Here is a 27,609-nt window from a genome sequence, read left to right as displayed (position 1 = left end):
TGCTGCACTGAGGCTTTGGCAAATCTCAGGGCAGCCCGGGGCCACAAACACAAGTCAGACGTCAGGAAGCTTCAGGAAGCATGTGAGCAGACTTCATCTACAGCAGCTGAGGACAAACGTGCATCAAACGAAAAGTGAAACGGTGCGCGGCGACGTGGGACTGACCGGAGATCCTCGGTACACAGACTGACGACACAGGATGGGAGAGAGATCACAACAATGACACACTGAAAGTGGGACAGCAGCGCCAGAGCCAAAGGCTTTACAGACACTTTATGTAATCACAAGCGTCAGAATGTCGTGTGAACCTGCAGCACACTGACACACACCTCGACACAGCAGGACAACACACGGACAAACATTAACCCTTTCAGCACAGAAGTGCAAGCTGTTTAAATGTGGGTAGGTGACATCATGCAGATACTGTTATAATGCATATACTGTTAAAGAAATACTACATGTCAGCTACATGTAAGAAAGAAAGAAAGAAAGAAAGAAAGAAAGAAAGAAAGAAAGAAAGAAAGAAAGAAAGAAAGAAAGAAAGAATAGACAGATTCTTTTAAAAAAAAGCCATAAGGCTGTAAGACACTAATAGTCATAAGTACTGGTTCCTATCATCAGGTTCAGGACTCGGTTGGGGAGCCCAGAGATCTCCAACGGAAAAATTATGAACAAAACTTATTTGTCATGTTAAAGTCGAATTGCCAAAAAATCCATCCATCTTCTCCCTCTTATCCGTTTCCGGGTGGTGGGGGTGTCAGTCTGAGCACCGTCACCCAGGGAAAGGTGGTGCCCGGAGTGGGACATGAACCCTCTACCTTGAGATTGAGAGTCTCATGCTCTACCAGCTGAGCCGGCCGGGGCGTTCCATTAATTCATTAAATCATTAATTCATTAATCTTAATGATCACGGACTTTTGAAAACCAGTGAAGTGTTGGATGATCTTGCGAAGGCAAACAATAGAGAAACAACTGCAAAGCTTTAGTCACTAGAATTCCAGCAGGCGTTGAGGTGGAATCCTGCTGCTGAGGTGCTTTGTGTTTTTTTTATTTTCTGTGCCGTTTGAAGAACAAACATTCTGGCAAAAGACAAATGCAGTTGTTCTTTCTTTTTTGTGAGTAAACATGTTTCATACAACTGTATCATCCACTGTGATAATAAAACTAAAAACTCATTGAAAGATAACAACATTAATCCTTTTAAAAAAACACAATGTTCCCTGCATGTTGTCTTTTTTAGTTAATTTATAAATTCTTACTTTCATCTGATAGAGCTTTACGTTGTGATACACCTGAACAGGTGAGCTCTCCGTCAGTCACCCTCTATTAACAGAATATAACGACGACTGCATACCTTCCTGCCTTCCAGGAATTTGAGAGCAGTGCCGATGTTGGAGACCCAGTGGATCCTCTTCAGCTGGCGGCCTTGTTCACACGGCTGCAACACAGCAGGCACACAGAGCTGAGTCACAGCTGCAGGAAGTTCCATCCATCCATCCATCCATCCATCCATCCATCCATCCATCCATGACCAGGTTATGTGACCACTGGTCCAAACCACTGCAGCCCTACTGCAGAGGTCCAGTGCCGCTACATGCTATTAGGCAGGTGGCCATAATGTTGTGGCTGATCTGTGAAAATGAATATTTTTGCCCAAACGCAGATTTTCATTGATTGAGAAATCTAGAACCTAAGCAGACGTTATTGATTTCCTTGGAGAAATTCCTGCTCTGTATCGAAGCCATCCTATTGACCCTCATGCTGGAGCAGTGGGCCGCCACGCTGCGGCTGCTAGGGGGTCAAAGGTCATGCTCACAGAGCCACAGAGGTACCCTACCCACCTCCAGGTGACAGAACTACCTGACGGGTCACTACTGTGAGTCCCTGAGCATGACCCTTGACCTCTCGCTAGGCTGTGGCCGCTGCAGTGGACTGAACAGTCAACATGTGTGACCAATGAAGTATAATTCATAATCTGTTCATGAGGTACAGCTCAGAATAAAGTCAAAGTCTTGATCTGACAGCACAGTTAAGAAACGTTTTCCATATTTTCATCAGGACATAAAACATAAAATGCTCAAACTGTTTGAATCTGATGGTGAAAGCACGAGAGCTGGTCTGAATATTCATTCAGGAAAGAAGAGTTCACGAATGACCAGAAATCAATGACTACTCACAAGTCTTTGTCCAGACAAGACCTCCAGCAGGGCGAGGAGCTTCACCCCATCTTTGATGTCCTCAAACAGGTCATTGACCTCCAGCGGTGGTTTATACTGTTGGAGAGAGGATGGATATTCAACATCTCAAACATCAACAGCAAACTGTCTGCTTTGGTCTCACTTCCTGTTTTATTTTGACACTCTGGGTGCATCCAAATAGTCCCTCTTATCTCCTAATAGTCCCTCCTGTCTCCTGATAGTCCCTCCTCTCTCTTAATAGTCCCTCCTATTTCTTAATAGTCCCTCCTGTCTCCTGATAGTTCCTCCTATCTCTTAAAAGTCCCTCCTATCTCCTAATAGTCCCTCCTATTTCCTTTCCTATCCACTTCTCCTTAACCCCAGAAGTGTTTACGTGGCGGCCATGATAAAGAGCGTTGAAATTCTCACTAAGCAAAGGAAAGGAGGCTCAATGCTTCCTTTAGAACCTCCTTTAGCCTAGGAACCACTGATGCTTCCTTTAGAACCTCCTTTAGCCTAGGAAACACTGATGCTTCTTTAGAACCTCCTTTAGCCGAGGAACCACTGATGCTTCCTTTAGAACCTCCTTTAGCCTAGGAACCACTGATGCTTCCTTTAGAACCTCCTTTAGCCTAGGAAACACTGATGCTTCCTCTAGAACCTCCTTTAGCCTGGGAAACACTGATGCTTCTTTAGAACCTCCTTTAGCCGAGGAACCACTGATGCTTCCTTTAGAACGTCCTTTAGCCTAGGAAACACTGATGCTTCTTTAGAACCTCCTTTAACCAAGGAACCACTGATGCTTCCTTTAGAACCTCCTTTAGCCTAGGAAACACTGATGCTTCCTTTAGAACCTCCTTTAGCCTGGGAAACACTGATGCTTCTTTAGAACCTCCTTTAGCCGAGGAACCACTGATGCTTCCTTTAGAACCTCCTTTAGCCTAGGAAACACTGATGCTTCCTCTAGAACCTCCTTTAGCCTGGGAAACACTGATGCTTCTTTAGAACTTCCTTTAGCCGAGGAACCACTGATGCTTCCTTTAGAACCTCCTTTAGCCTAGGAAACACTGATGCTTCTTTAGAACCTCCTTTAACCGAGGAACCACTGATGCTTCCTTTAGAACCTCCTTTAGCCTAGGAAACACTGATGCTTCCTTTAGAACCTCCTTTAGCCTGGGAAACACTGATGCTTCTTTAGAACCTCCTTTAGCCGAGGAACCACTGATGCTTCCTTTAGAACCTCCTTTAGCCTAGGAACCACTGATGCTTCCTTTAGAACCTCCTTTAACCATGGAACCACGGATGCTTCCTTTAGAACCTCCTTTAGCCTAGGAACCACTGATGCTTCCTTTAGAACCTCCTTTAGCCTAGGAACCACTGATGCTTCCTTTAGAACCTCCTTTAGCATAGGAACCACTGATGCTTCTTTTACCAAAGTAGACCAGATCATGTTCCCCCATAGTTCCTTGCGGCGACAACATTTAAAGGAACCCGCTCATCGGAGCGTTCAGGGAAACTCAGGATGACTGAAAAAGGAGCAGATCATGTAAGTTACCAAAACAATAATCTGCCTAGAACAACTTGAAATCATCTAGAACCCAGATCCCAACTAGGGATTTTCTGGATGTTGTAGAACCAACACAGTAAAGTCCAGTTTTAGTGCAGCCTGTTCTCACTCTGATTGGTTCTTTATTCACCTGCAGCCGTTTCCCTTTAGTTCCTCTATTCCTTTGATTTACATTTGACATTATATCAGAGGTTAGAACCTCAGGGGGAAGTGAGAGGAACCACCTTATTCTACTTTTTATCACATTTGGAGTTTCTTCACCACGACAGACGTCACTAACCTTCACCACCATCGGATTATTATTACGCCACCTAGTGGAAGTGTGGTCTGATTGTCAAAACAACGTGATCGCCTTTCCTAACTCCTTTAGGAAGTCTCCTAACACCTTTACTAACTCCTTTAGGAAGTCTCCTAACACCTTTCACTAACTCCTTTAGGAAGTATTCTAACTCCTTTCCTTAACTCCTTTAGGAAGTGTTCTAACTCCTTTCCATAACTCCTTTAGGAAGTCTCCTAAAACGTTTCCTAACTCCTTTAGGAAGCCTCCTAACTCCTTTCCTTAACTCCTTTAAGAAGTCTTCTAACACCTTTCCTTAACTCCTTTAAGAAGTCTTCTAACACCTTTCCTTAACTCCTTTAGGAAGTCTCCTAACACTTATACAGTTATAACACAGATAAACCGCCTGTTTGTGAGTTACAGTAACATGTGATGGTGAGGAGGAAGAGGAGGAAGAGGAGCAGCTCAACTGATGGTCCTGTTTGCTGACTGTTTGTTTCCTGGACTGTGGCGTTCTGTCCAGTTCTGGGGCGATGGACTCAGCTGATTGTCTCTGATATCAAATCCACAGAGTGACTCAGAGGAACGAGCCTGGACTCAACGAAGTGGAATATTATTGTCATCAACAAAGTTTTGAATGGGAACAAAAGAAACGTTGCCTGATAAAGTGAGTTAATATATCTACTGAGTGAAGATTCTAACTACAAACAGAACTCTGGTTTAAACCGGCTATAAACTGCACAAACTGTGAGTCTGACTTCGTGTCCATCCTGGAAAATGACAGAGTGGAAAAAAAACTATGGAAAGACAAACAAAGTGACAGGATGAGGACAGTGGAAAAGTAGACACAGGAAACTAAATTGACGAAGACAGGAAGTTCAAACTGAGATGATGGTGTGATGAACACGTTTACCCACAAACTAGATTAGCGTGAGTCTGATTTACACTTCAGAGAGCAGAAACACCACGAGGAAGCTGCAGTGTTCAGTAAACTGTCTGCAGTGTTCAGTAACCTGTCTGCAGTGTTCAGTAACCTGTCTGCAGTGTTCAGCAATGTCCAGTTAACCATCTGCAGTGTTCAGTAAACTGTCTGCAGTGTTCAGAAGTGTTCAGTAAACTGTCTGCAGTGCTCAGAAGTGTTTAGTAACCTGTCTGCAGTGTTCAGCAATGTCCAGTAAACCACCTGCAGTGTTCAGCAGTGTTCAGTAAACTGTCTGCAGTGTTCAATAAATGTCTGCAATGTTCAGCAGTGTTGAGTAAACAGCAGTGTTCAGTAAACTGCACTGTTCAATAACGTGCAGTATTCAGTAACCTGCAGTGTTCAGTAACCTGCAGTGTTCCACAGTGTTCAGTAACCTGCAGTGTTCCACAGTGTTCAGTAACCTGCAGTGTTCAGTAACCTGCAGTGGTTAGTACACTGCAGTGTTCCACAGTGTTCAGTAACTTGCAGTGTTCAGTAGTGTTCAGTAACCTGCACTTTTCAGCAGTGTTCAGTAACCTGCAGTGGGACTGATCCAGTATTCTTGGTATTCACAGTGAGCGGTGGAGAGCAGAGCTTGAATAATGATGAAGAGATGAACAAAGCGCTGTGGCGTCACGCCACCGCATGTCGCAGTGTGAAGCGTCCGGAGCTGCTGCAGTGGTTCTCTGTGTGTTCATTATGTAACCAACAGCAACGGTCACTGCATGGCATTAGTGTCCATGGGTTGTGGTCTGGAGTCACTGCATGGCGTCAGTGTCCATGGGCTGTGGTCTGGAGTCACTGTATGGCGTTAGTGTCCATGGGCTGTGGTCTGGAGTCACTGCATGGTGTTAGTGTCCATAGGTTGTGGTCTGGAGTCACTGCATGGTGTTAGTGTCCATAGGTTGTGGTCTGGAGTCACTGCATGGCGTTAGTGTCCATGGGCTGTGATCTGGAGTCACTGCATGGTTCATTTCATCAGCGTTGTTTTGTTCCCACAGGATCATGTGACTCTGTGAGCTTCGTTATTGTTGTTGTGTCACGAACATTCAAGCAGAGAAACGCCTGCAGGGAGGCGCCGTCACCTTATAGCTCCATCTGCACCGCCAGCCTGCCAGGACTCACACTGATACACAACCACACACACCAACACACTGATACACAACCACACACACTGATACACAACCACACACACCAACACACTGATACACAACCACACACACTAACACACACTGAATCACAACAATACACACTAACACACACTGTTTCAAAACAAAACACACTAACACACACTGATACACACTGATACACAACCAGACACACCAACACACACAGACTCTTTCACACCAACACGCAGTCATATAAACACACAACCGCCATCACTTATAGCTCCCATCTGCCAGGCCTGACACACACACACACACACACACACACACACACACACACACACACACACACTTAGGTAGTTGGAATCTGTGTTTCACTTGTTTTCATTATTAATAAATATAACTTTTGGAATCATACTTGCTGTTTTATTAATGAGCACAAAGGTGAATGAAATGTCGACTCTTCTGTGTCCAGAACTCCAAAATCCTTCAAGCTTTACTGTTAATTCTGGTAATAGTGATTGATTTAATTATTAATTCAAATTCCGAATTAATAGTTTAGTATATCTTATGAGACTGATATAACTGAATTGACCATAATTTCCTGTTAAACAGGTGGAGTTCCCGAAGTACCTGATACAGATGAGATTACATTTTCAATAACATAATTAACTAGAAAATTCAAGAGTAAATTTTGTTGTGCTTGCTTCCTGCCGCCGACCGATACCTCCTACTAACCCTAGGGTGGGGTCAAAAGTGGGTGGGACCCAGATAAATAGCTAGTGAAACATGACCCTAGTCCCCCCTTTAGGCCACCCCCCAAATATCAGCTCAATTGAACAAATGTTTTAGCATGCTAACTAGCATGCTAGGCTAATACCTGATCTACCTGAAAATCACACAGGTTACTCTCCAGGAGCCCCTGACCTGGAATCTGGGGTACGTCCGAATTGTCCCTCCTATCTCCTTATCTATGGACTTTACCTTAACCCCTGGATGACATCATGGAGTTAGTGAAAGGTGTTAGGAGGCTTCCTAAAGGAGTTAGTAAAGGTGTTAGGAGACTTCCTAAAGGAGTTAGTAAAGGTGTTAGGAGGCTTCCTAAAGGAGTTAGTGAAAGGTGTTAGGAGGCTTCCTAAAGGAGTTAGTAAAGGTGTTAGGAGGCTTCCTAAAGGAGTTAGTGAAAGGTGTTAAGAGGCTTCCTAAAGGAGTTAAGGAAAGGTGTTAGAAGGCTTGCTAAAGGAGTTAATGAAAGGTGTTAGGAGGCTTCCTAAAGGAGTTAGTGAAAGGTGTTAGGAGGCTTCCTAAAGGAGTTAAGGAAAGGTGTTAGGAGACTTCCTAAAGGAATTAGTGAAAGGTGTTAGGAGGCTTCCTAAAGGAGTTAGTGAAAGGTGTTAAGAGGCTTCCTAAAGGAGTTAAGGAAAGGTGTTAGAAGGCTTGCTAAAGGAGTTAATGAAAGGTGTTAGGAGGCTTCCTAAAGGAGTTAGTGAAAGGTGTTAGGAGGCTTCCTAAAGGAGTTAGTGAAAGGTGTTAGGAGGCTTCCTAAAGGAGTTAGTGAAAGGTGTGAAGAGGCTTCCTAAAGGAGTTAAGGAAAGGTGTTAGAAGGCTTGCTAAAGGAGTTAATGAAAGGTGTTAGGAGGCTTCCTAAAGGAGTTAGTGAAAGGTGTTAGGAGGCTTCCTAAAGGAGTTAGTGAAAGGTGTTAGGAGACTTCCTAAAGGAGTTAGTGAAAGGTGTTAGGAGACTTCCTAAAGGAGTTACTGAAATGTGTTAGGAGGCTTCCTAAAGGAGTTAAGGAAAGGTGTTAGGAGGCTTCCTAAAGGAGTTAGTGAAAGGTGATCATGGTGGTGTGGCAGTCAGACAGCACTTTCACTAGGTGACATCATAATAATGCGACGGTGGAGCAAGTTAGTGACGTCTGCCGTGGTGGGGAAAGAACTACAAGTTTCCTAAAATGGACTACAAAAAGCGCATTTGGGTTTTATATGATTTAAAGTTGTTCAAGGCAGACTACTGCTTTGGTGACTTACATGATCTGCTCCCGTTTTCCGACTTCGTGAGTTTCCCTGAACACTCAGAGGAGCGGGTCCCTTTAAATGTTGTTGTCACAAGGAATTGTGGGGCAGCATGAGCTCGCCTCCTTTGATAAAGGAAGCATCAGTGGTTCTAATGCTAAAGGAGGTTCTAAAGGAAGCAACAAGCCTCCTTTCCTTCCATCCAAATGTGATGCGCACCTCCCAAAAAACTGATTATAGTTCGAGAACTGTGACACTTGGTTGAAAAGTTTCTTCACCGTGAGCGTCAGAAGTAGTTGAAGGACTTATAGTGACCTTCTCAGGTTTTAAAAACGTTGCGTGTCCTTGTGAGGAGTTGAGACAAATGTCTCAACTTTTCGGTTTGAGCAAGAAAATGTCTTACCAAAATACATGGGAGTGGATGGGAGGAAATCGTGTACTTGCTGGCAATTAATTCTTGTTTAGAGAGAACCATTTATTTCCCAGACAAAAGGGGCCCCTTGTTAGAAGCACAAGGCCTGTCGCTACGTTTCCATGTATAATATGATGAGAAAGAGGAAGAAATGTGGCCATGGCGACGAGAGAGAGAGAGAGGCTTTTTTGGGGGGAAATCGACAGCTTCCCCCACTCTGATGAAAATCTCCCCACTCAAGCTTTTTCAATACACACCCATGTTAAACTCCAAAAACGGCTGAAAACGTTATCAAACTTGAAGGCTCACAGATTAAAATTTTGCGTAGATGTGAAAAATATGTTTTCACTTCAGAATAGAAGACAAGAGAGGCAACGTTTTAAAATTTTAATCAAGTCTGTTGCTGAAAATATGGCGACGTAATCTGGCGTTGGAAAAGTATGAATTTTTTTTTTTGTTCCCATCCGCTTTGAATAAGAAATTTTTCGCTGTTTGTTACTTTTCTTTCCAGAAACCGTTAGCCGTGGCGCTTATAAAAGTCATAGCACACTATTCCTGAATTTTACGCACGTTTTAATGTGCTTTTTGTGTACCTGCTCCAAAAGGTGCGGGACTAGTTACGCGCCGAAAAAACTGTGTCAGAAGACTTTTTGAAAAATTGTTGACCCGCCTAGGATAGTAATATTTGCGCCTTGCCTCTTAAAGAGGCAAGCACAAATAATAACTATCTTTGATAATTATTATCGATAGCCAAACTGTTAAAACACTACATAAATGGTACCACGTGATCCTTATGAGTTAAGAAATCCCTACACTGTCAGTAGCAAGGGATTGTGGGCCATGACAGTAGTAATAGATTACTGTGTGTATCCACATTACTGTCAGTAGCAGGATTGTGAGGAAATACAGTGACAATGCTGGTTCAATATCCCGATATTGTAGGTTAATATCAGGAATGGGGTTAAATAAATGAAGGTCGCGACAGAAGAAGAGCTGCTGCAGTAGATTCTGAACATGAAGAACAAACTAATCTGATCAATACTAAACTGATCAATCCCAGAAAGTCCTTGTGAGGTGCAGCAGCAGCGGTTTCACTAAACGAGCAGAGGGGAGGAGTTACACTGAGCTGCTGGGAAGGTTCTGCAGGTGCAGTCCACACAGGAACCATCAGCTCAACACCATCGTTCATGTGTTCATTGGCTTGTGCTTGACAATAAGTGAGAGCATGGAGTGAGACGTGTTGGGTGATCAAACCTATCAGACTGTTACTGCAAACGCCTCAATTTCACAAAGCAAAAGAGAGACGATGAGTAACAAAGTCTGAGCTTCAACCAATAAATAAAATAGAGCTACACTCGGTAGAGCGCAGACCTTCACTATCGCCACATTTGTTTGTGGAACTGAGTTAGCATCGCTAGCATGATAGCCATTAGCTCATATCGATGCTAACAAGCCTGTCAGGTAGCTACATCACTGTGTGAAACACTGAGCAGGGAGCGTCTCCATGGCAACAGACGCTGATCTCCTTTGATCTCCTCCATGAGGTGCCTCCCTTTTTTGTAATTTTTGGGGGATTTATTGGGAAATGTTTAGTAGTTATCGTCCCAAAATATAATCAATAGGTCCTTGAATGATGACAAATCATCCCTGAAGATTTCATGCAATTCATACATAAATACATACATACATATTTACATACAAACAAATACATGTAGACGGGAACATTACTTTCTGCCCAACTTTCGTTGGTGAAGGTAACCAGTATACAGTAACGTCCAGAAACACAAACTGCTGAGTCATGGAGAGTGAACGGTTCCCACCTTGGAGAGATGAGAATTCATCCACTTGGTGAAGGTTCTCTTCTGGACGGCCGCTTGCTCATCTGAAAATGTGAAACACCCGTTAAGTAAGTAAATAATTTATCTATAAAGCACTTTTCACAGATAAATGTGGACATGAAGTGGAGCACTAAAACAACATGACAATAATTGGGGTGGGGGGGGGGTTCAGCCTGAAAGGACAGGCCCTCCTGGGGGGAGGGGCTACAGCCTGTAAGGACAAGCTCTCCTACTGTAGAGTTCTCAGGTGGTAAAAGCAGTCAGTGGTCGGCTGTCGGAGCGACGCTCCAGAGATGTGTCCTGATCAAACACTACTTGAGGTTTCTGAGGCTGGTTGAACGGACGACTCCAGAGCAGCAGGGCTATTGATCAGGAATGTTTTTATCAGGAGTAGTGATCATCCCACCACAGTCCCCCACAGTCCAACACAGTCCAACACAGTCCACCACAGTCATAAACTCTGAGGTGTTCAGTAGCAGAGCTGCTGCCACGGTTTAGTAAACAATGTGGAGAACTAGAACTCCTGAGAGGTCAAAGGTCATGAAGATGTAAGAGAATGAGTTGAGGGTGAAGTTATGCAGCGAGCTAACCCACACCCCTCACAACCAGTCACACCCCCTAACACCTCTTACACCCCTCATCCCCTATCTCACCCCCCCTCACAGCCCCTCACACTCCCTTATACACACCCTCACCCCCCTCACAGACCCCTCTCACCCCCTCACACACCATCTCACACCCTGTCACCCCCTCACACACCCCACTTACGCAATCACATAACCCCTCACACCCCTCTCACACCCCACTCTTCCCCTCACACACTCCACTCAACTCCTCACACACCCTCTCACCTCCTTATACCCCTCACACCCCTACTCAAACACTCTCACCCCTCACTCCCTGACACCCCTCACACAACCCCTCACACCCCAAACCCCCCCACACACCCCTCTCACACCCCACTCACCCCCTCACACACCCCTCTCTCATCCCCTCACACACCCTCTCACCCCTCTCACACCCTCACACCCTTTCACCCCCTCACACTCCATCACGCTGGCTGGCTTGCGCTGCACACGGCACTGAGTGGCCATTTTTAAACGTCCACCCTCCATACTGACGGTCACGTGATCCAGGAAGCACTGCGAACGCGAGGGAAGAGTGAAGCATCACCATGACCCACAGGGGGATGCCCACTGGAGCATAACACACACACACACACACACACACACACACACACACACACACACACACACACACACACACACACACACACACACACACACACACACACACACACACACACACACACACACAGCCTGACACAGATGTTTCGTCCTCTAGGAGCTTTACAGGTCAAACAGAAGAGAGCTGGAGAGAGAGCGATGGAGGAGGAGAGATGGAGGGAGAGAGAGAGAGAGAGATGGAGGAGGAGTGATGGAGGGAGGGAGAGAGTTGGAGGAGAGATGGAGGGAGAGTTGGAGGAGAGATGGAGAGAGAGAGAGAGTTGGAGGAGAGATGGAGGGAGAGTTGGAGGAGAGATGGAGAGAGAGAGAGAGAGAGAGAGAGAGAGAGAGATAGATGGAGGAGGAGAGATGGATTCTGCTCCACTTACCACGCAGATACTGAAAGAATCCGGTCACCAGGTTTAAAGACGTCTTCCTCACAGGTATATCCTTAATATGAGCCATTCTACACTCCAGTCCACAGCCCTGTGCATGTCACAACCCCCGCACACACACAAACACACTGAGCGGTGTGTGTGTGTGTGTGTGTGTGAAGATGAGGTCCGGAGAGAAAAAGTCTTTTTCCAACAGGAAACAAAACAGATCTGGTTCACCGGTGAAAGCTGAAGAGCTGCTGCAAGCTGTGCTGTCCCCTCCTCCCTGAAGCACACACACACTCACACACACACACACACACACACTCACACACACTCTCTCACACACACACACACACACACAGGCTGCAGCAGGGAGGTCTAACAGAAAGGCTGATTTACAATCCCATCCCTTCGTTTTGCTGTGTTGTTTCCATCCAGAGCAGCCATGTCTGCTGATGCCTGTGAGGACGAGCTCTGCCTCTGGTGCCCCCCCCCCTCCCTCCGATGTGCGACGTGAGGACGAGCTCTGCCTCTGGTGCCCCCCCCCCCTCCCTCCAATGTGCGATGTGAGGACGAGCTCTGCCCCCGGTGCCCCCCCCCTCTCTGTCCGATGTGCAACGCGAGGACGAGCTCTGCCTCTGCTGGATCATCGCAGCATCTCAGGCTGGAGAGGAATCAGTTCGCAGCTCCACCAATCAGCTCACAGGAGGCCGTGAAGTCATAGTATGGCTGCTTTATCCTCATCTAAGCTGTGTGTGTGTGTGTGTGTGTGTGTGTGTGTGTGTGTGTGTGTGTGTGTGTGTGTGTGTGTGTGTGTGTGTGTGTGTGTGTGTGTGTGTGTGTGTGTGTGTGTGTGTGTGTGTGTGTGTGTGTGTGTGTGTGTGTGTGTGTGCATTAACTGTACAGTCATGATGCTCTTTGTGAGTTTTGAGGAAGTGAAATTTATCAAATTGATCAAATCGTCTGTTGGTTTATTGATGAATAGACAGAATGAAATGAGCTGAATAATGAATGCTGAGGGTCACCAGCTGCTGTCTGGGCGTCAGAGGAATACAACAATCCTCAGCAAAAACCATCTCCAGCAACAACAATCAACACCAACAATAATCCTCAGCAACAACAATCCATACCAAAAACAATCCACAACAATCCACACCAACAACAATCCACATCAACAACCACCCCAGCAACAACAATCCTCAGCAACAATAATCCACACCAACAACAATCCACACCAACAACAATCCACACCAACAATCCTCAACAAAAACAATCCACACCACTAACGATCCTCAGCAACAACAATCCACATCAACAACCACCCCAGCAACAACAATCCCCACCAACGATAATCCTCAGCAACAACAATCCACACCAACAACAATCCTCAACAAAAACAATCCACACCAACAACAATCCCCACCAACACTCCACACCACTATCAATCTCCAACAACAACAATCCACACCAACAACAATCTTCAGCAACAACAATATCCAGCAACAGCAATCCACACTAACAACAATCTCCAGCAACAACAATCCTCAGCAACAACAATCCACACCAACAATCCTCAACAAAAACAATCCACACCACTAACGATCCTCAGCAACAACAATCCACATCAACAACCACCCCAGCAACAACAATCCCCACCAACACTCCACACCACTATCAATCCTCAGCAAAAACAATCCACACCAACAACAATCCACACCAACAATAATCTACACCAACAACAATCCACACCACCAACAATCCTCGGCAACAACAATCCACAGCAACAACAATCCTCTGCAACAACAATCCACACCAGCAACAATCCTCAGCAACAATATTCCACACCAACAACAATCCACACCAACAATAATCTACACCAACAACAATCCACACCACCAACAATCCTCGGCAACAACAATCCACAGCAACAACAATCCACAGCAACAACAATCCTCTGCAACAACAATCCACACCAGCAACAATCCTCAGCAACAATAATCCACAGCAACAACAATCCACACCAACGATAATCTACACCAACAACAATCCACACCACCAACAATCCTCGGCAACAACAATCCACAGCAACAACAATCCTCTGCAACAACAATCCACACCAGCAACAATCCTCAGCAAAAACAATCTACACCAACCACAATCTCCAGCAACAATAATCCAAATCAACAACAGTCCTCAGCAACAACAATCCACACCAACAACAATCATCAGCAACAACAATGCACTCCAACAACAATCCTCAGCAAAAACAATCCATACCAAAAACAATCCACAACAACAACCACCCCAGCAACAACAATCCACACCAACAATCCACACCAACAACAATCCTCAGCAACAACAATCCCCACCAACAATCCCCACCACTATCAATCCTCAGCAACAACAATCAACACCAACAACAATCCTCTGCAACAACAATTCACACCAAGAACAATCTTCAGCAACAACAGTCCACACTAACAACAATCCAAATAAACAACAACCCCAGGAACAACAATCCACATCAACAACCAACCCAGCAACAACAATCCACCCAAACAACAATCATCAGCAACAACAATGCACTCCAACAACAATCCTCAGCAAAAACCATCTCCAGCAACAACAATCAACACCAACAATAATCCTCAGCAACAACAATCCATACCAAAAACAATCCACAACAACAATCCACACCAACAACAATCCACATCAACAACCACCCCAGCAACAACAATCCCCACCAACAATAATCCTCAGCAACAACAATCCACACCAACAACAATCCTCAGCAACAACAATCCCCACCAACAATCCCCACCACTATCAATCCTCAGCAACAACAATCAACACCAACAACAATCCGCTGCAACAACAATTCACACCAACAACACAATCCTCAGCAACAACAGTCCACACTAACAACAATCCAAATAAACAACAACCCCAGCAACAACAATCCCCAGGAACAACAATCCACATCAACAAACACCCCAGCAACAACAATCCACACCAACAACAATCCTCTGCAACAACAATCCACACCAACAACAATCCACAGTAACAATAATCCACAGCAACAACAATCCGTAGTAACAATAATCCACACCAACAACACCAACAGCAATCCACAGTAACAATAATCCACACCAACAACAATCTACACCAACAACACCAACAGCAATCCAGAGGAACAACACCAACAGTAACAACAGTCCAGAAACAGATGAAGGTCTGCTGGATACTGAGCAGTGACTGAGTTTGAAAACAGATTGTCAACACAATAAAGTTCACTACAACGATAACAAGTGAACACAGATCATCTGTGTGTGTGTGTGTGTGTGTGTGTGTGTGTGTGTGTGTGTGTGTGTGTGTGTGTGTGTGTGTGTGTGTGTGTGTGTGTGTGTGTGTGTGTGTGTGTGTGTGTGGTTAATGTAACAGAGTCAGAGAGGGAATAGGCAGCATGCTGTCAGCTGTAAGAGGCTTCAATGTCATGACCACCTGGACACACACACACACACACACACACACACACCTCTCATTGTGGATGTTACATTTCATTGAGAGTTTTGATCTGCAGGAAGTCTCACTGATGATCTGGACGTTACCTTGAATACTCGGATACTTTGGAATATAAGGTGAATAAGAGGTGTTTGTGCTGTGAGCTCCAGATGCGACCTGATGACGTGTGTGCCAGACAGAAAGGCTGCGATGGTCCTCACGTCACAATATTCATATTCTACAGTTAGACTTGTGTTTTGAAGGAACCACATCTTTTACTGTCAGCACCATATCTCTGACGGGCCTGCTGTGAAGCTTTCAGGATGTCACTGCACCTTCTTTAGCTCTTCTCACACTTCAGATTAAAAAATCTCCCGTCAAGTCGTCAGGCCCCCTGATGAGACTGATCAATATGTACCTGGATTGATCAGGATCAGGAGACTCCGCCTCCAACACCTGAAACTGGATCGAACTTGATGAATTGAAGAATTGAGTTTATTTCTACTGCGGCTTCACAGATGCTAAAGTTCTCTGGCGCCCTCGAGTGGACACACACCACCATCACAGCATATCTGATGAGCCATAACATTATAAACAATAGAAATGTTTTGGTTCCTCTGCCAAAGTGAAACGCCTTGAGACGAAGAGTATAGAAGATGAACGGGTGATTTTTCATTGTGTCATCATAGCCACACACACTCCTCCAGGAAACACAGCTTCGAATGCCCCTGCAGGGCATCTTGGCCCAAACGCTGGAGCTGGTACCAATATGGCTGTCCCGATATTCAGTCAGACAAATATCACAGCAGCAAGTGGGAGCACGGACGTCTCCTGACGAGAAGACTGTCCACAGCTTTAAAATGTCTCTCATGCATCTGCTTCAAACCTCTAATCAGTGAGGAAACACAGGACTGCCAGACGTGCTGCTGCTGACGCTGCAGTGTGTGAGTGAGCAGTGACCCTCCGCAGGACGCCTTTAATGACAGGAAGCTGCGTTTGATCGCCAGCAGAAGGCCCGACACTAAAACCTCCAGAACCTCTTCCAGATGAGACCTTACTGCTACTGCCAGCTCCCGACGCTGCGAGCAGACACCGAGCAGATCGACTCTCTAGACTCACCGAGCAGATCGACTCTCTAGACTCACCGAGCAGATCGACTCTCTAGACTCACCGAGCAGATCGCCTCTCCAGACTCACCGAGCAGATCGACTCTCTAGGCTCACCGAGCAGATCGCCTCTCCAGACTCACCGAGCAGATCGACTCTCCAGACTCACCGAGCAGATCGACTCTCTAGACTCAGGTCCCTCTTGATCACAACAAGCTGATTCAGTTCAGGAGCCACAGACTGTGGAGCCTCCAGCTCCAGACAGGAGCATCCTGGTTCTTGTTCTGTCGGACCTCCAGCTCCAGACAGGAGCATCCTGGTTCTTGTTCTGTCGGACCTCCAGCTCCAGACAGGAGCATCCTGGTTCTTGTTCTGTCGGACCTCCAGCTCCAGACAGCAACCCCCTGGTTCTGGTTCTGTCGGACCTCCAGCTCCAGACAGGAGCATCCTGGTTCTGGTTCTGTCGGACCTCCAGCTCCAGACAGGAACCTCCTGGTTGTGTCGGACCTCCAGCTCGTCTTCATCACTCCTCAGTCCAGCTTCACCTCCCTGAGATTCCTCACATCGTCCTTCTGGGTCAAACCTCTTGAATCCATCAGATCTGCTGAGTGAACTTGTTTCCTACGTTTCCACAAATATTTCACCTTTTTGAATGTATTGTAACTCGACTTCATATAAATACAATATAGCTCATTTTCACACGAGAGAAATATTATTACGTTCACCAAGGACGTAACAAAGTTATTAGTGTGTATTTGTTGTCTGCACGGATTCTGTCAGAATTTTCACCACAGACAGACGTTTGGCCCTGGAAGAATCCATTTTGAAGGTGATTTGGAAACTTGTATTTTTTTTCTAAGTCCAGGTCAACCTTTGGTAGACGTCAGAAATCTGCGATTGCTCTTGTTTTCACTATGATTACGATGAGAAGCCCACAAGTTGAGTCAGGATGCTATTGAATCCATCTAAATCTTTACTTGTTTAATAAAACACAAGCCTGTTACGGCCCTCGGCTGGTGCCTCCTCGCCTTCTCCTCTGTCCCGTGTGTTTCTGTATGCAAATTGATCTGTGCAGGTGCCTTCCTTGGATTGGCTGGCTACGTCGATGCCCCACCCACGCTGTCATTTGGTGCAGCTTGGTCTGCTCAGGTCCCAAGGAGCTGGTTGGAAGATCATAGATGCCAGAAGACGCATCCGTCCAGGTGGCTGTTTGTGTGCCTGTGGTGCTTTATGACACAGCTCGCCTCTGTTTAGGGGTTACTTGTTCAGCATTACAAACTGTGCTGTAATCCCCTCTGTCATGTGACTTTTTAGGTTCCTGATCTTGCTGTAATTTTCTTTAATTAGACTCTGGCAGTGGCTGCTCTATGAGAGCTGACTGGATTTCTTTTGGTTTGATCTGTTAAAAGGGAAGAACGGATTCGTCCGCCTGCCTCTTGGTTTTGCTTGTCTTCAGTGGCTGTGACACCTTTAGTTTGTACTTTTGGCTTCTGTTTACTGTTCCCCTGTTTTTATTTGCAAAAGTAAACCTTAATTTACCGAGTTTAAAGACAATTCTATCTGTCCTGTGTTACACCCAGATCCCTCGCCGGCCAGGTCGTAACAAGTAGAGTCATTATGTGGAAGAAAAGAGGAGCCAGCAGGAGCTCACACAGGAAGTGTGGTGGTGCTCACACAGGAAGTCTGGTGCCACTCACACAGGAAGTGTCATGGTGCCCAGTACAGGAAGTCTCTCCTTCTTCTTCTTCTTTTGGGTTTGATGGCAGTTTGCATGTGTGACGTTGCACTACTGCTATCTGCTGGTTCTATCTACTTACTTTGTTTCCCTCCGCTCTAGATTTTCTCCAATAAACCTGTTGCCTTCAGAAACCTATTTAAACATCTTCTGCCTCTTCCTCTTCCCTCCCACTCCAGGATCTCCTTCACTCCTCCTCCTTCCATTCCTTCTCTCCTCAATTCCTCCATCATATTCCTCCTTTCACTCCCATACCTCCTGCAGCTCACCAGCACGAGCTCCACTGTTTCTGACTCTTGACATAGACGGCCTATTGGATGATTCTCAATGATGTATTTCGTACTATTTCAGTAGGTATGAATAAAGACGGTCTCTTCTTCCCTCCTGCCTCCTCCACTCCTCATCCCTCCCATGATATTCTGAATATTTTACAGACGTCTTCCTCTTTCCTCCTTGTCTCATTGCTGTTGCCATGTATTATGTGCTTCCCTCCACACTATAGATTTCCCTTCTGTTTTCGCCAACATGATGTTAGTCTCTAGAATTGCTTTGGCCTGCTTTTCTTGTCCGGCCTGTCAGCCTCTTGTTACCCACAACGCCCACATGAGCAGGAACCCACACAGCACAGGAGGTGTCATGGTGCCCAGGAGGTGTCATGGTGCCCAGCACAGGAAGAGTCATGGTGCCCAGCACAGGAAGCGTCATGGTGCCCAGCACAGGAAGCGTCATGGTGCCCAGCACAGGAAGTGTCATGGTGCCCAGCACAGGAGGTGTCATGGTGCCCAGCACAGGAAGCGTCATGGTGCCCAGCACAGGAAGTGTCATGGTGCCCAGCACAGGAAGTGTCATGGTGCCCAGCACAGGAAGCGTCATGGTGCCCAGCACAGGAAGCGTCATGGTGCCCAGCACAGGAAGCGTCATGGTGCCCAGCACAGGAAGCGTCATGGTGCCCAGCACAGGAAATGTCGAGGTGAGGAGGCGCATTGGAACCACCTGATCTACATGCTGACACTTTCATTGATATTGGTAGTGATACTTATATTGGTAGTGATACTTATATTGGTATTGATACTTATATTGGTAATAATGATGAAACACTCACCCTGCAGTCTCTGCATGACGTTCAGGATGTCTGCAGATCCTCGGCTGAAGGTTCTAGAAGAAGCCATGTCCAGTCCTGTGCAGTGAGGAGGTTCGTCTCTACTGCTGAAGATAGTTCACAACGGTCCTAAGAGGGACGTCACCCCTCCTCCTCCTCCTCCTCCTCCTCCTCCTCCTCCTCCTCCTCCTCCTCCTCCTCCTCCCCCCTAAGGTCTGTAAACTCACTGCAGGACCAGGTCCAATCGAGTCTCAGGTTTCATGCAGTAGAAAGCAGTTTTTCTGTCCAATAGAAGCACTTCTTCCATGTGAGGCCTGCAGAGAGAAGAGCTTGTGTGAAGAGACGCCTCAGTTTCAGTTTCAGGTTCAAACGGCTTCTTTAAAAAGACAAAGTGGGCAGAATTCACTGTGTTCATGTAGAAAACACCTCTGAGCTCCTCTCCTCCACATCTGGACTGATGTGAAACGTTTTCTTCCTCTCATGTGAAGTGAAGCTGAAACACTCCGATCCATCGGTACCTTCAGGATAGTGTGTGTATAATACACTGTGTTATTGTGTTTCCACTCTATCTTATCTAGCTGGGTGAACCCTCCCTCACTAACTGCTGAACAGTTAACTAACCGGTCACAACTTTTTGGAGATTTTTTATGTCGTGAAATTCCAGTTTGAGAGACGTTCAGCTCATTGCTGGTCACATCTGGTCAGTCACATGTTAATTTGGTCACATGGTCACCTGTCACTAGTTCACCTGGTCAGTCACATGTTCACCTGGTCAGTCACCTGTCACTAGTTCACCTTGTCAGTCACATGTTCATCTGGTCAGTCACATGTTAATTTGGTCACATGGTCACTTGTCACTAGTTCACCTGGTCAGTCAGATGTTCACCTGGTCAGTCACCTGTCACTAGTTCACCTGGTCAGTCACATGGTCACCTGGTCAGTCACATGTTCATCTGGTCACTAGTTCATCTGGTCAGTCACATGGTCATCTGATCAGTCACATGGTCACCTGGTCACTAGTTCACCTGGTCAGTCACATGGTCACCTGGTCAGTCACGTGGTCACCTGGTCACTAGTTCACCTGGTCACTAGTTCACCTGGTCAGTCACATGGTCACCTGGTCAGTCACATGTTCATCTGGTCACTAGTTCATCTGGTCAGTCACATGGTCATCTGATCAGTCACATGGTCACCTGGTCACTAGTTCACCTGGTCAGTCACATGGTCACCTGGTCGGTCACTAGTTCACCTGGTCACTAGTTCACCTGGTCACATGTTCACCTGGTCCATCACAGGTTAACCTGGTCAGGTGTCACACTAACCACTAACTGAACTTTTCATGCAAATGTGTGGAACGATATTTGACTTTATAGGATTTTCTATATTATTATCAACTTGTGACATTTGTTTTACTCTGAAACTGTAATTATCATTCCTCAACATAACATCAACCAACAAAATGTAGAAAAGTGAATATTAAACATGCTGATGTGCCACAGTCAGGAAAATCAAGGTGTAAATAATCCAGAATGTTCCTTTGTGTACTTGGTATTCACGTGAATTAACTAAATGATTTAGTTTGAAATATTTCAAGGTTTTGGATCATGTTCACGTGCAAAAAAGTGATAATTTACCGGAAGTGACTATTCAAAAAAGACAGAGCGACTCAATAAGAAGTGAAAACAGAAACACGTTGGGATTAACGAGGATTAACTGATATGAGGGGAGTTACTTGATTCAATTATGAAAAGAGTCAGGAAGTGAACTTTTTTCTCGAAACTCTGAGGCGGAAAGTTAAAAAGGAAGTAAGAAAATGTCTGAATTTGGTCATAAAAGGTGCCAAAGTGGGCTCAGTATTAACATTTAAAGTACTTGGCATTAAAAGGCGTGAGCAGCAAACTCACTTTACAGTATTTAGTGATATTATTCACCTGGACGATTCAGCGTTTCAGTTTCTGCACGGCTTGAATTCAACGGAAGTTTCGAAAATAAAACCTTCCAATTAAAGCAGAAGTTGTCCTAAAACCTCTAAAGTAACAGAATAACGGGGGAAACAGCCTGTAAACGTAGTGAACATGATTACCTGGTGTCTAATGAGTTTGAAAGTGTGTGAAAGTGTGTGTGTATATGTCGGTTCTTACCGCTGTGAGCGGCGGAGCATCATTTCTTCACCGGAAGCGGCTCTGTTGCCTCGTTACCACGGTAACAGTCAAAGTGCCGTGGTGGGTGTTACGAAGAGTTCTGCGTCGCTGCCAAAATGCCTCCCTCGCTTCTGCGTCTGTGAGCACAGAGCTGAAAATACACTCTGATTATACAACATACTTTATGAAACTTGAAATACTGTTTCATGCTCACTGATGGTCCCCACCTGTCCTCACCTGTCCCCACCTGTCCAGGATCTTTGATGAAATTCAAAATGACTGCCTCACTGCATTCAGTCTGTCTCACTGTGTCCAGTCTGTCTTACTGTGTCCAGTCTGTCTTACTGCGTCCAGCCTCAGCAGCCTGTTTCACTGCGTCCAGTCTATCTCACTGAGACACACTCCAGTCTGTATCACTGCGATTAGTCTCTCTCACTGCGTCCAGCCTCAGCAGCCTGTTTCACTGTGTCCAGACTGTCTCACTGTGTCCAGTCTGTCTTACTGCGTCCAGCCTCAGCAGCCTGTTTCACTGCGTCCAGTCTATCTCACTGAGACACACTGGAGTCTGTATCACTGCGATTAGTCTCTCTCACTGCGTCCAGCCTCAGCAGCCTGTTTCACTGTGTCCAGACTGTCTCACTGTGATTAGTCTCTCTCACTGCGTCCAGTCTCAGCAGCCTGTTTCACTGTGTCCAGACTGTCTCACTGTGTCCAGTCTGTCTCACTGCGTCCAGTCTGTCTCACTGCGTCCAACCTCAGCAGCCTGTCTCACTGAGTCCAGTCTGTCTCACTGCGTCCAACCTCAGCAGCCTGTCTCACCGAGTCCAGTCTATCTCACTGCGTCCAACCTTAGCAGCCGGTCTCACTGCGTCCAGTCTGTCTCACTGCATCCAACCTCAGCAGCCTGTCTCACTATGTCCAGTCTGTCTCACTGCGTCCAACCTCAGCAGCCTGTCTCACTGAGTCCAGCCTTAGCAGCCTGTCTCACTGCATCCAGCCTGTCTCACTGCGTCCAGTCTGTCTCACTGCGTCCAACCTCAGAAGCCTGTCTCCCTATGTCCAGTCTGTCTCACTGCGTCCAACCTCAGCAGCCTGTCTCACTGAGTCCAGCCTTAGCAGCCTGTCTCACTATGTCCAGTCTGTCTCACTGCATCCAACCTCAGCAGCCTGTCTCACTGAGTCCAGCCTAAGCAGCCTGTCTCACTATGTCCAGTCTGTCTCACTGCGTCCAACCTCAGCAGCCTGTCTCACTGAGTCCAGTCTGTCCGGGGCTGTGGTCTTGAACATTTGATCAGCTGATGAACAGCCTCTTTCAGTTAAATTGTTGTTTCCAATATATTACCTGCTCAAATTTCTTTTGTCTCCTACTCCAGTTTCTTCTTTTTGTAGTTTGAAGCTCTACTTAGAACCTTTTTAAGATCCAACAGTAAAATGCAAATTCTAGCATTTTTTTTAAACTCGTCATACGATGAGGAGTGTACAGTATATAAACGCATGAAGGACGTTCCTGCAAGTTCCACTAGAGGGAGCAGTTGACCCAAAAAGGCCTGATATTCAGTTTGAAATGAAGAAGATGAGGGCTAACAGATCTTGACCTTGTTTATGTTTTTACTTTTCTCTTCTGGTTTTAATTTACTTTGGATTTCAGCTCTGCCGCATGGAATATATAAACATGTAATTAATGTAGAGGAACCATATTAGAAGAAAAGAGAAGCACGCTCAAATAGAGCAGAAAATAAAACACCACACTCTTTAATGTCAGTTTGTTGACTTCTCTCCAGGTCAAGTGAGCAGCATCTGTCTCTCATCGTGAACACTCCAAATGTCCAGTTTGGCTTCAATGAGCCACAGAGGAGGGTACATCAGTCAGCAGCCCTGCAGAACTCTCTGTAACACCGCTGTGTAGAGCCGCTGACCCTGGAGGAGGGTCTGGTGGACAAAGAGCTTTGTTATTCAGCCCCTCTCTCTCTCTCTCTCTCTCTCACACACACACACACACACACACACACACACACACACACACACACACACACAGTGAGTTTGCGCTGCAAAAACTAAAAGTACGACCGAAGTCAGATTACTGTAAGTAACTGTAATTGTCGGTATTTTCCTGTATTTCTCAGACACTAAATCCATTTAATAAACTTCCCTACTCTTAAAATCATATCTTACTATTGACTCCCACATTTTGAATTAATATTAAAACTTTCCCATTTGCATTTTTTGCACTTACTTCTTTTTAACAGAAAATTCCTCTGATGTTCCCGACTATGTATATTTACACGTAGAGTTGTGGCTGAAGTGAAGTCATGTTAAAGCTGCAGCAGTGGGAGGAGGCCGACAATGGAAGGAAATCCCCACAGAAACACGAGGCTCTGCTCACTCCTCGGACCATGGCCGCATTTCAAAGTCATCCAGAACGTTGTGGAGACCAGTGATGGTAGTTTACTGCTGAACCCACTTCCTTCATTTATCTATTCGATTGATGGAGTGCATTTTTATTTTGGATGCCCAAATGTGAAAAAAAAACACGAGTTGACAGAATAGATACTTGCTTTATTTCATTAAAATATGGTGCAAAGTTCAGAAAATAGGTTTAAAGTGAGAAACTGTTTAAGACGCAACGTTTAAGAAGGGAAAGTTTCATTTGATTCAGTTTTATATTATGGAATCTACAGAAAGCCCGACTGCTTTATATCCAAAGTACTTAAAAGTGACTGAAGTAAACAATTACTTTTGGAAATAAGTAATCAGTAAAGTTACTTTCATGTCATTACTTTCTCGGGGAAGTAATCAGTAACTAATTACTATTTACCAAGTAACTTGACCAACACCGGTGGAGACAGTAGAAAACTTTCCAGGACTTTGTTCCTGGGAGTGAAACTCAGTGTGAGCTCCTGCTGACGGCCGGACTTCACTCCGGATCAAACATGTTGCAGATTCAACACAGGCCACCGAGGAAACGCGGCCAATAGGCCTTTGTTAACCTTATTGATCCAAAGGAAATGATGCAAAAGGAAGCAGGCCTCCTGTCCAGGGTTTTGTCCCACACAGATAAGAATGTCTCTGCTAATTTTAAAGCCAGAGCGGGAAGGAAGCGCGACAGCAAAGTTTCCGGCTGCACGGTGGAGGCGGCGAGGGAAGGAGCCGTGTTGAATCAGTGTGAGAAGGAACGGCAGCTCCTGGTGGAACCATGGCTCACAACGACACACACCCCCTCCTGGAGATATTCTCATCTTTTAACCTGGGTAAGTTCAGCTTTCCGTCGGTCGGCCGGAGGCTGCGGGTCGGACTACGACAGGAGAGACATCCAGTCCTCCTGTGGGGAATTCTGATGGACAGACACTCGTGTGACGTACAAACTGATGTCTCATTATCATCCAACCGATGCCGAGTTGAGAAGAACGGCGCCAATAGAGGCAGAGGGAAAACAAGAAAATGCTGGAGTAAAACTGCAAAGTACTTTTCTCAGACACTTTCCAAAAGTTCATCTTTACTGAAATATATAAGAATTCACAAAGTGGTCATTCTACAAGGTTCTAAAGGTAGTTAAGTAGATAACTTGGGGTAAATTATACTTAAGTATGCTTAAACTTTAAGTACAATAGAAATAAATAAGAAAAATAATTGTACTAAACAAGTGCAATTACTGTATCTAATTTTACAAAAGTACAAGTAATGTCATCGAGGAAATACTGGGAAATGTTTACTTCTGTTAAACTACTTGAAGTGAGGATTACTTTTGAACTGCTCTTTAAAAAGTTCGGTTGAAGTTAGACCATCGTTCTAACAGGGATGACACTGCAATGAGATGGTGATGAGACGGTGATGATACCCTAATGAGACAGTGATGAGACAGTGCTGAGATGATAATGAGACTGAAATGAGACCGTGATGAGACCGTAATGAGACAGAGATGACAGAATGGTTGGACAGTGATGATATGGTGATGAGACGGTGATGAGACAATGATTACGGTAATGAGACGGTAATGAGAAGGCGATGAGACTGATATTGAGACCTTGATGATACAGTAATGAAACAGTGCTGAGACAATGATGAGACGGTGATGAGACAGTGATGCTGGGACAGTGATGAGACCGTGTTGAGACAGCAATGAGACAGCGAGGAGATGGTGATGAGACAGCAATGAGCCAGTAATGAAACAGTGATGAGACGGTAATGAGACAGTGATGAGATGGTGATGAGACCGTTATTAGACAGTAATGAGACAGTGATGAGACAGTGATGAGACAGTGATGAGACAGCGATGATACAGTGATGATACCATAATGAGACAGTGATGAGACCATAATGAGACAGTGATGAGACAGCGATGAGACAGTGATGAGACAGTGATGAGACAGTGGTGAGACTGAACTGTCACAGCAGGTGGGAAAAAAGTGGATCCAGGCGATGAGAAATGAGATAAATACAACTTCCCTCAAATAATCTGTTTTCTGTTCCGTTGTCTTTGTTTCTCACTGAAACATCGAGTTTGGAAAAAAGACAATTTGTCCAGCGCGACACGACGTGTTTCCTCTGCTGAACATCTGTCTGCTCCTCCCGTCCTGCAGGCGACCTGGTCCTGGTGTTCTGCCTGTCGGTTCTGGTCGGGCTCCTGCTGGGTGCTCTGGTCTATGTCCTGCTCACCTGGGCGTCCAGACGTAGAGCCTCGGCCAAGATCACCCGGCGCTCCAGGAACCGGCCCGGGGCTTCACGAGCGCCGGAGTCGGCGAGCGGCCAGCTGGGCCTGTACCGGAGCACCTTCCTGAGCGTGTACAGGCAGCCCTCCCTGGAGCCGGTGGGCCCCCTGGGGACCAAGCCCGGATCAGAGTCCTCCACCTTCCGCCCTCTGCCCAAGAAGAGCAGACCCAGTCTGGACCTGGGAGCAGACACGGCGCTGGCCCGATCAGAGGACGCCGCCGGGTTGGAGGACGCCGCCGTCTCAAACTCCTGCGATTCCACTGCCCTGGTGCCCAACAAGAGACACTCCTTCTGGCTGGGCAGCAACGGCCTGAAGGGCTTCCTGCCGTCACAGACTCCGCCCCCTGCTTACGACAGCGTCATCCATGCCTTTGACGAGACGTGCACCTGAAACACCACGACACGGACACTCTGGGACTAAATGGATCTTCTAGCCTGCACAAGGCCATCTGCAGAACCAGATCAAGAGTGAACCTGAAGCACTTCATCATTTCATGACTCTGGAATCCTTCAGATCCGGTCTGCAGACCCTCTTCTTCACAAACGTCCTGATATCTGCTGATGACTTGTCGGCACTGACTCCGACACCAAACTGAGATAAATTGAGGACCAACAGTGATCTGCCCAGTGGGTTCCAGAACCCCCAGTGATCTGCCCAGAGGGTTGTAGAACCCCCAGTGATCTGCCCAGTGGGTTCCAGGACCTACCAGTGATCTGCCCAGTGGGTTCCAGGACCCCCCAGTGATCAGGACCAGGTCTGGGAAGGTTTCTGGGTCTATAACTGAGTCAAAATTGTCAACATTCCACATTATCTTCTTGATCGATTGTTGCAGTATTTTCAAAAGTTAACCCGTGAAAAGAGAGAAAAGTTACATCACAGAAGCATGATGGGAAAACTCCACGATTATCAAAACAGTTTCAGTGAACTTCCTGTCATGTGATCACTTTGATTGATCTGTGTCTGTGGCTTGGTGGAATTCTGGTCACTGTGTTGTGAACGAGTGAAGACGAGAGAAAACTTAATTTAAGAGTCACATGAACTGGAAACACAACAAAGAAAACAGACGATGATCTGAACCTGTGGAAATAAAATACGAAATGAAAGTTTCTATTTCTGACTTTTAAATCTGCTTTATACCAGTTTGATGCAAAATAGAAACAGAGGGATGGTGGAGGGATGGAGAGAGGGGGGAGGGAGGGTGGTATTGAAGGAGGAAAGGAGAGGGATGGAGGGAGGGAGAGAGGGAGTGGTGGATAGACGGAGGATGGGTGGAATGGAGGGAGGCAGAGAGGGGTGAAAAGATGATGGAAAGATGGAGGGAGGGATGGAGGGAGGATAGGGAGAGGGATGGAAGGGGGTGAGAGG

At 46.0% G+C, this 27,609-nt stretch overlaps 2 protein-coding genes across 2 annotated transcripts in view; one reads left to right on the top strand and one right to left on the bottom strand.

Moving 5' to 3' along the window:
• The window catches only part of syne1b (spectrin repeat containing, nuclear envelope 1b), a gene marked incomplete at its 5' end in the record, with an annotated part of 101,104 nt that extends 89,062 nt beyond the window's left edge, over positions 1 to 12,042 (bottom strand). Inside the window, 5 exons of the mRNA XM_080480598.1 lie at positions 166 to 186; positions 1,355 to 1,438; positions 2,178 to 2,273; positions 10,334 to 10,395; positions 11,967 to 12,042. Coding sequence (XP_080336724.1) covers positions 166 to 186; positions 1,355 to 1,438; positions 2,178 to 2,273; positions 10,334 to 10,395; positions 11,967 to 12,042 — 339 coding nt within the window. The remainder of the gene's footprint in view (positions 1 to 165; positions 187 to 1,354; positions 1,439 to 2,177; positions 2,274 to 10,333; positions 10,396 to 11,966) is intronic.
• A 12,577-nt stretch (positions 12,043 to 24,619) lies between these two features.
• On the top strand, positions 24,620 to 27,352 carry myct1b (myc target 1b). The gene is made up of 2 exons (XM_080480299.1): positions 24,620 to 24,784; positions 26,114 to 27,352. The coding sequence occupies exons 1-2, from the start codon at positions 24,730 to 24,732 to the stop codon at positions 26,632 to 26,634; spliced, it is 576 nt and encodes a 191-aa protein (XP_080336425.1). The 5' UTR covers positions 24,620 to 24,729; the 3' UTR covers positions 26,635 to 27,352.
• The last annotated feature ends 257 nt before the right edge of the window (positions 27,353 to 27,609 follow it).

This window comes from Lipophrys pholis (genome assembly GCF_963383615.2).
Source record: "Lipophrys pholis genome assembly, chromosome: 14".
NCBI lineage: Eukaryota > Metazoa > Chordata > Actinopteri > Blenniiformes > Blenniidae > Lipophrys > Lipophrys pholis.
Note: the sequence above shows the minus strand (reverse complement) of the source record. Positions and strands in the feature narration are given on the sequence as shown.

Bases quoted from the DNA above. Each gene is read 5' to 3' on its own strand.
- myct1b (XM_080480299.1), top strand. From the start codon at position 24,730: ATGGCTCACAACGACACACACCCCCTCCTGGAGATATTCTCATCTTTT. The intron at 24,785-26,113 runs GTAAGTTCAGCT...CCCGTCCTGCAG, and splicing joins ATTCTCATCTTTTAACCTGG to GCGACCTGGTCCTGGTGTTC.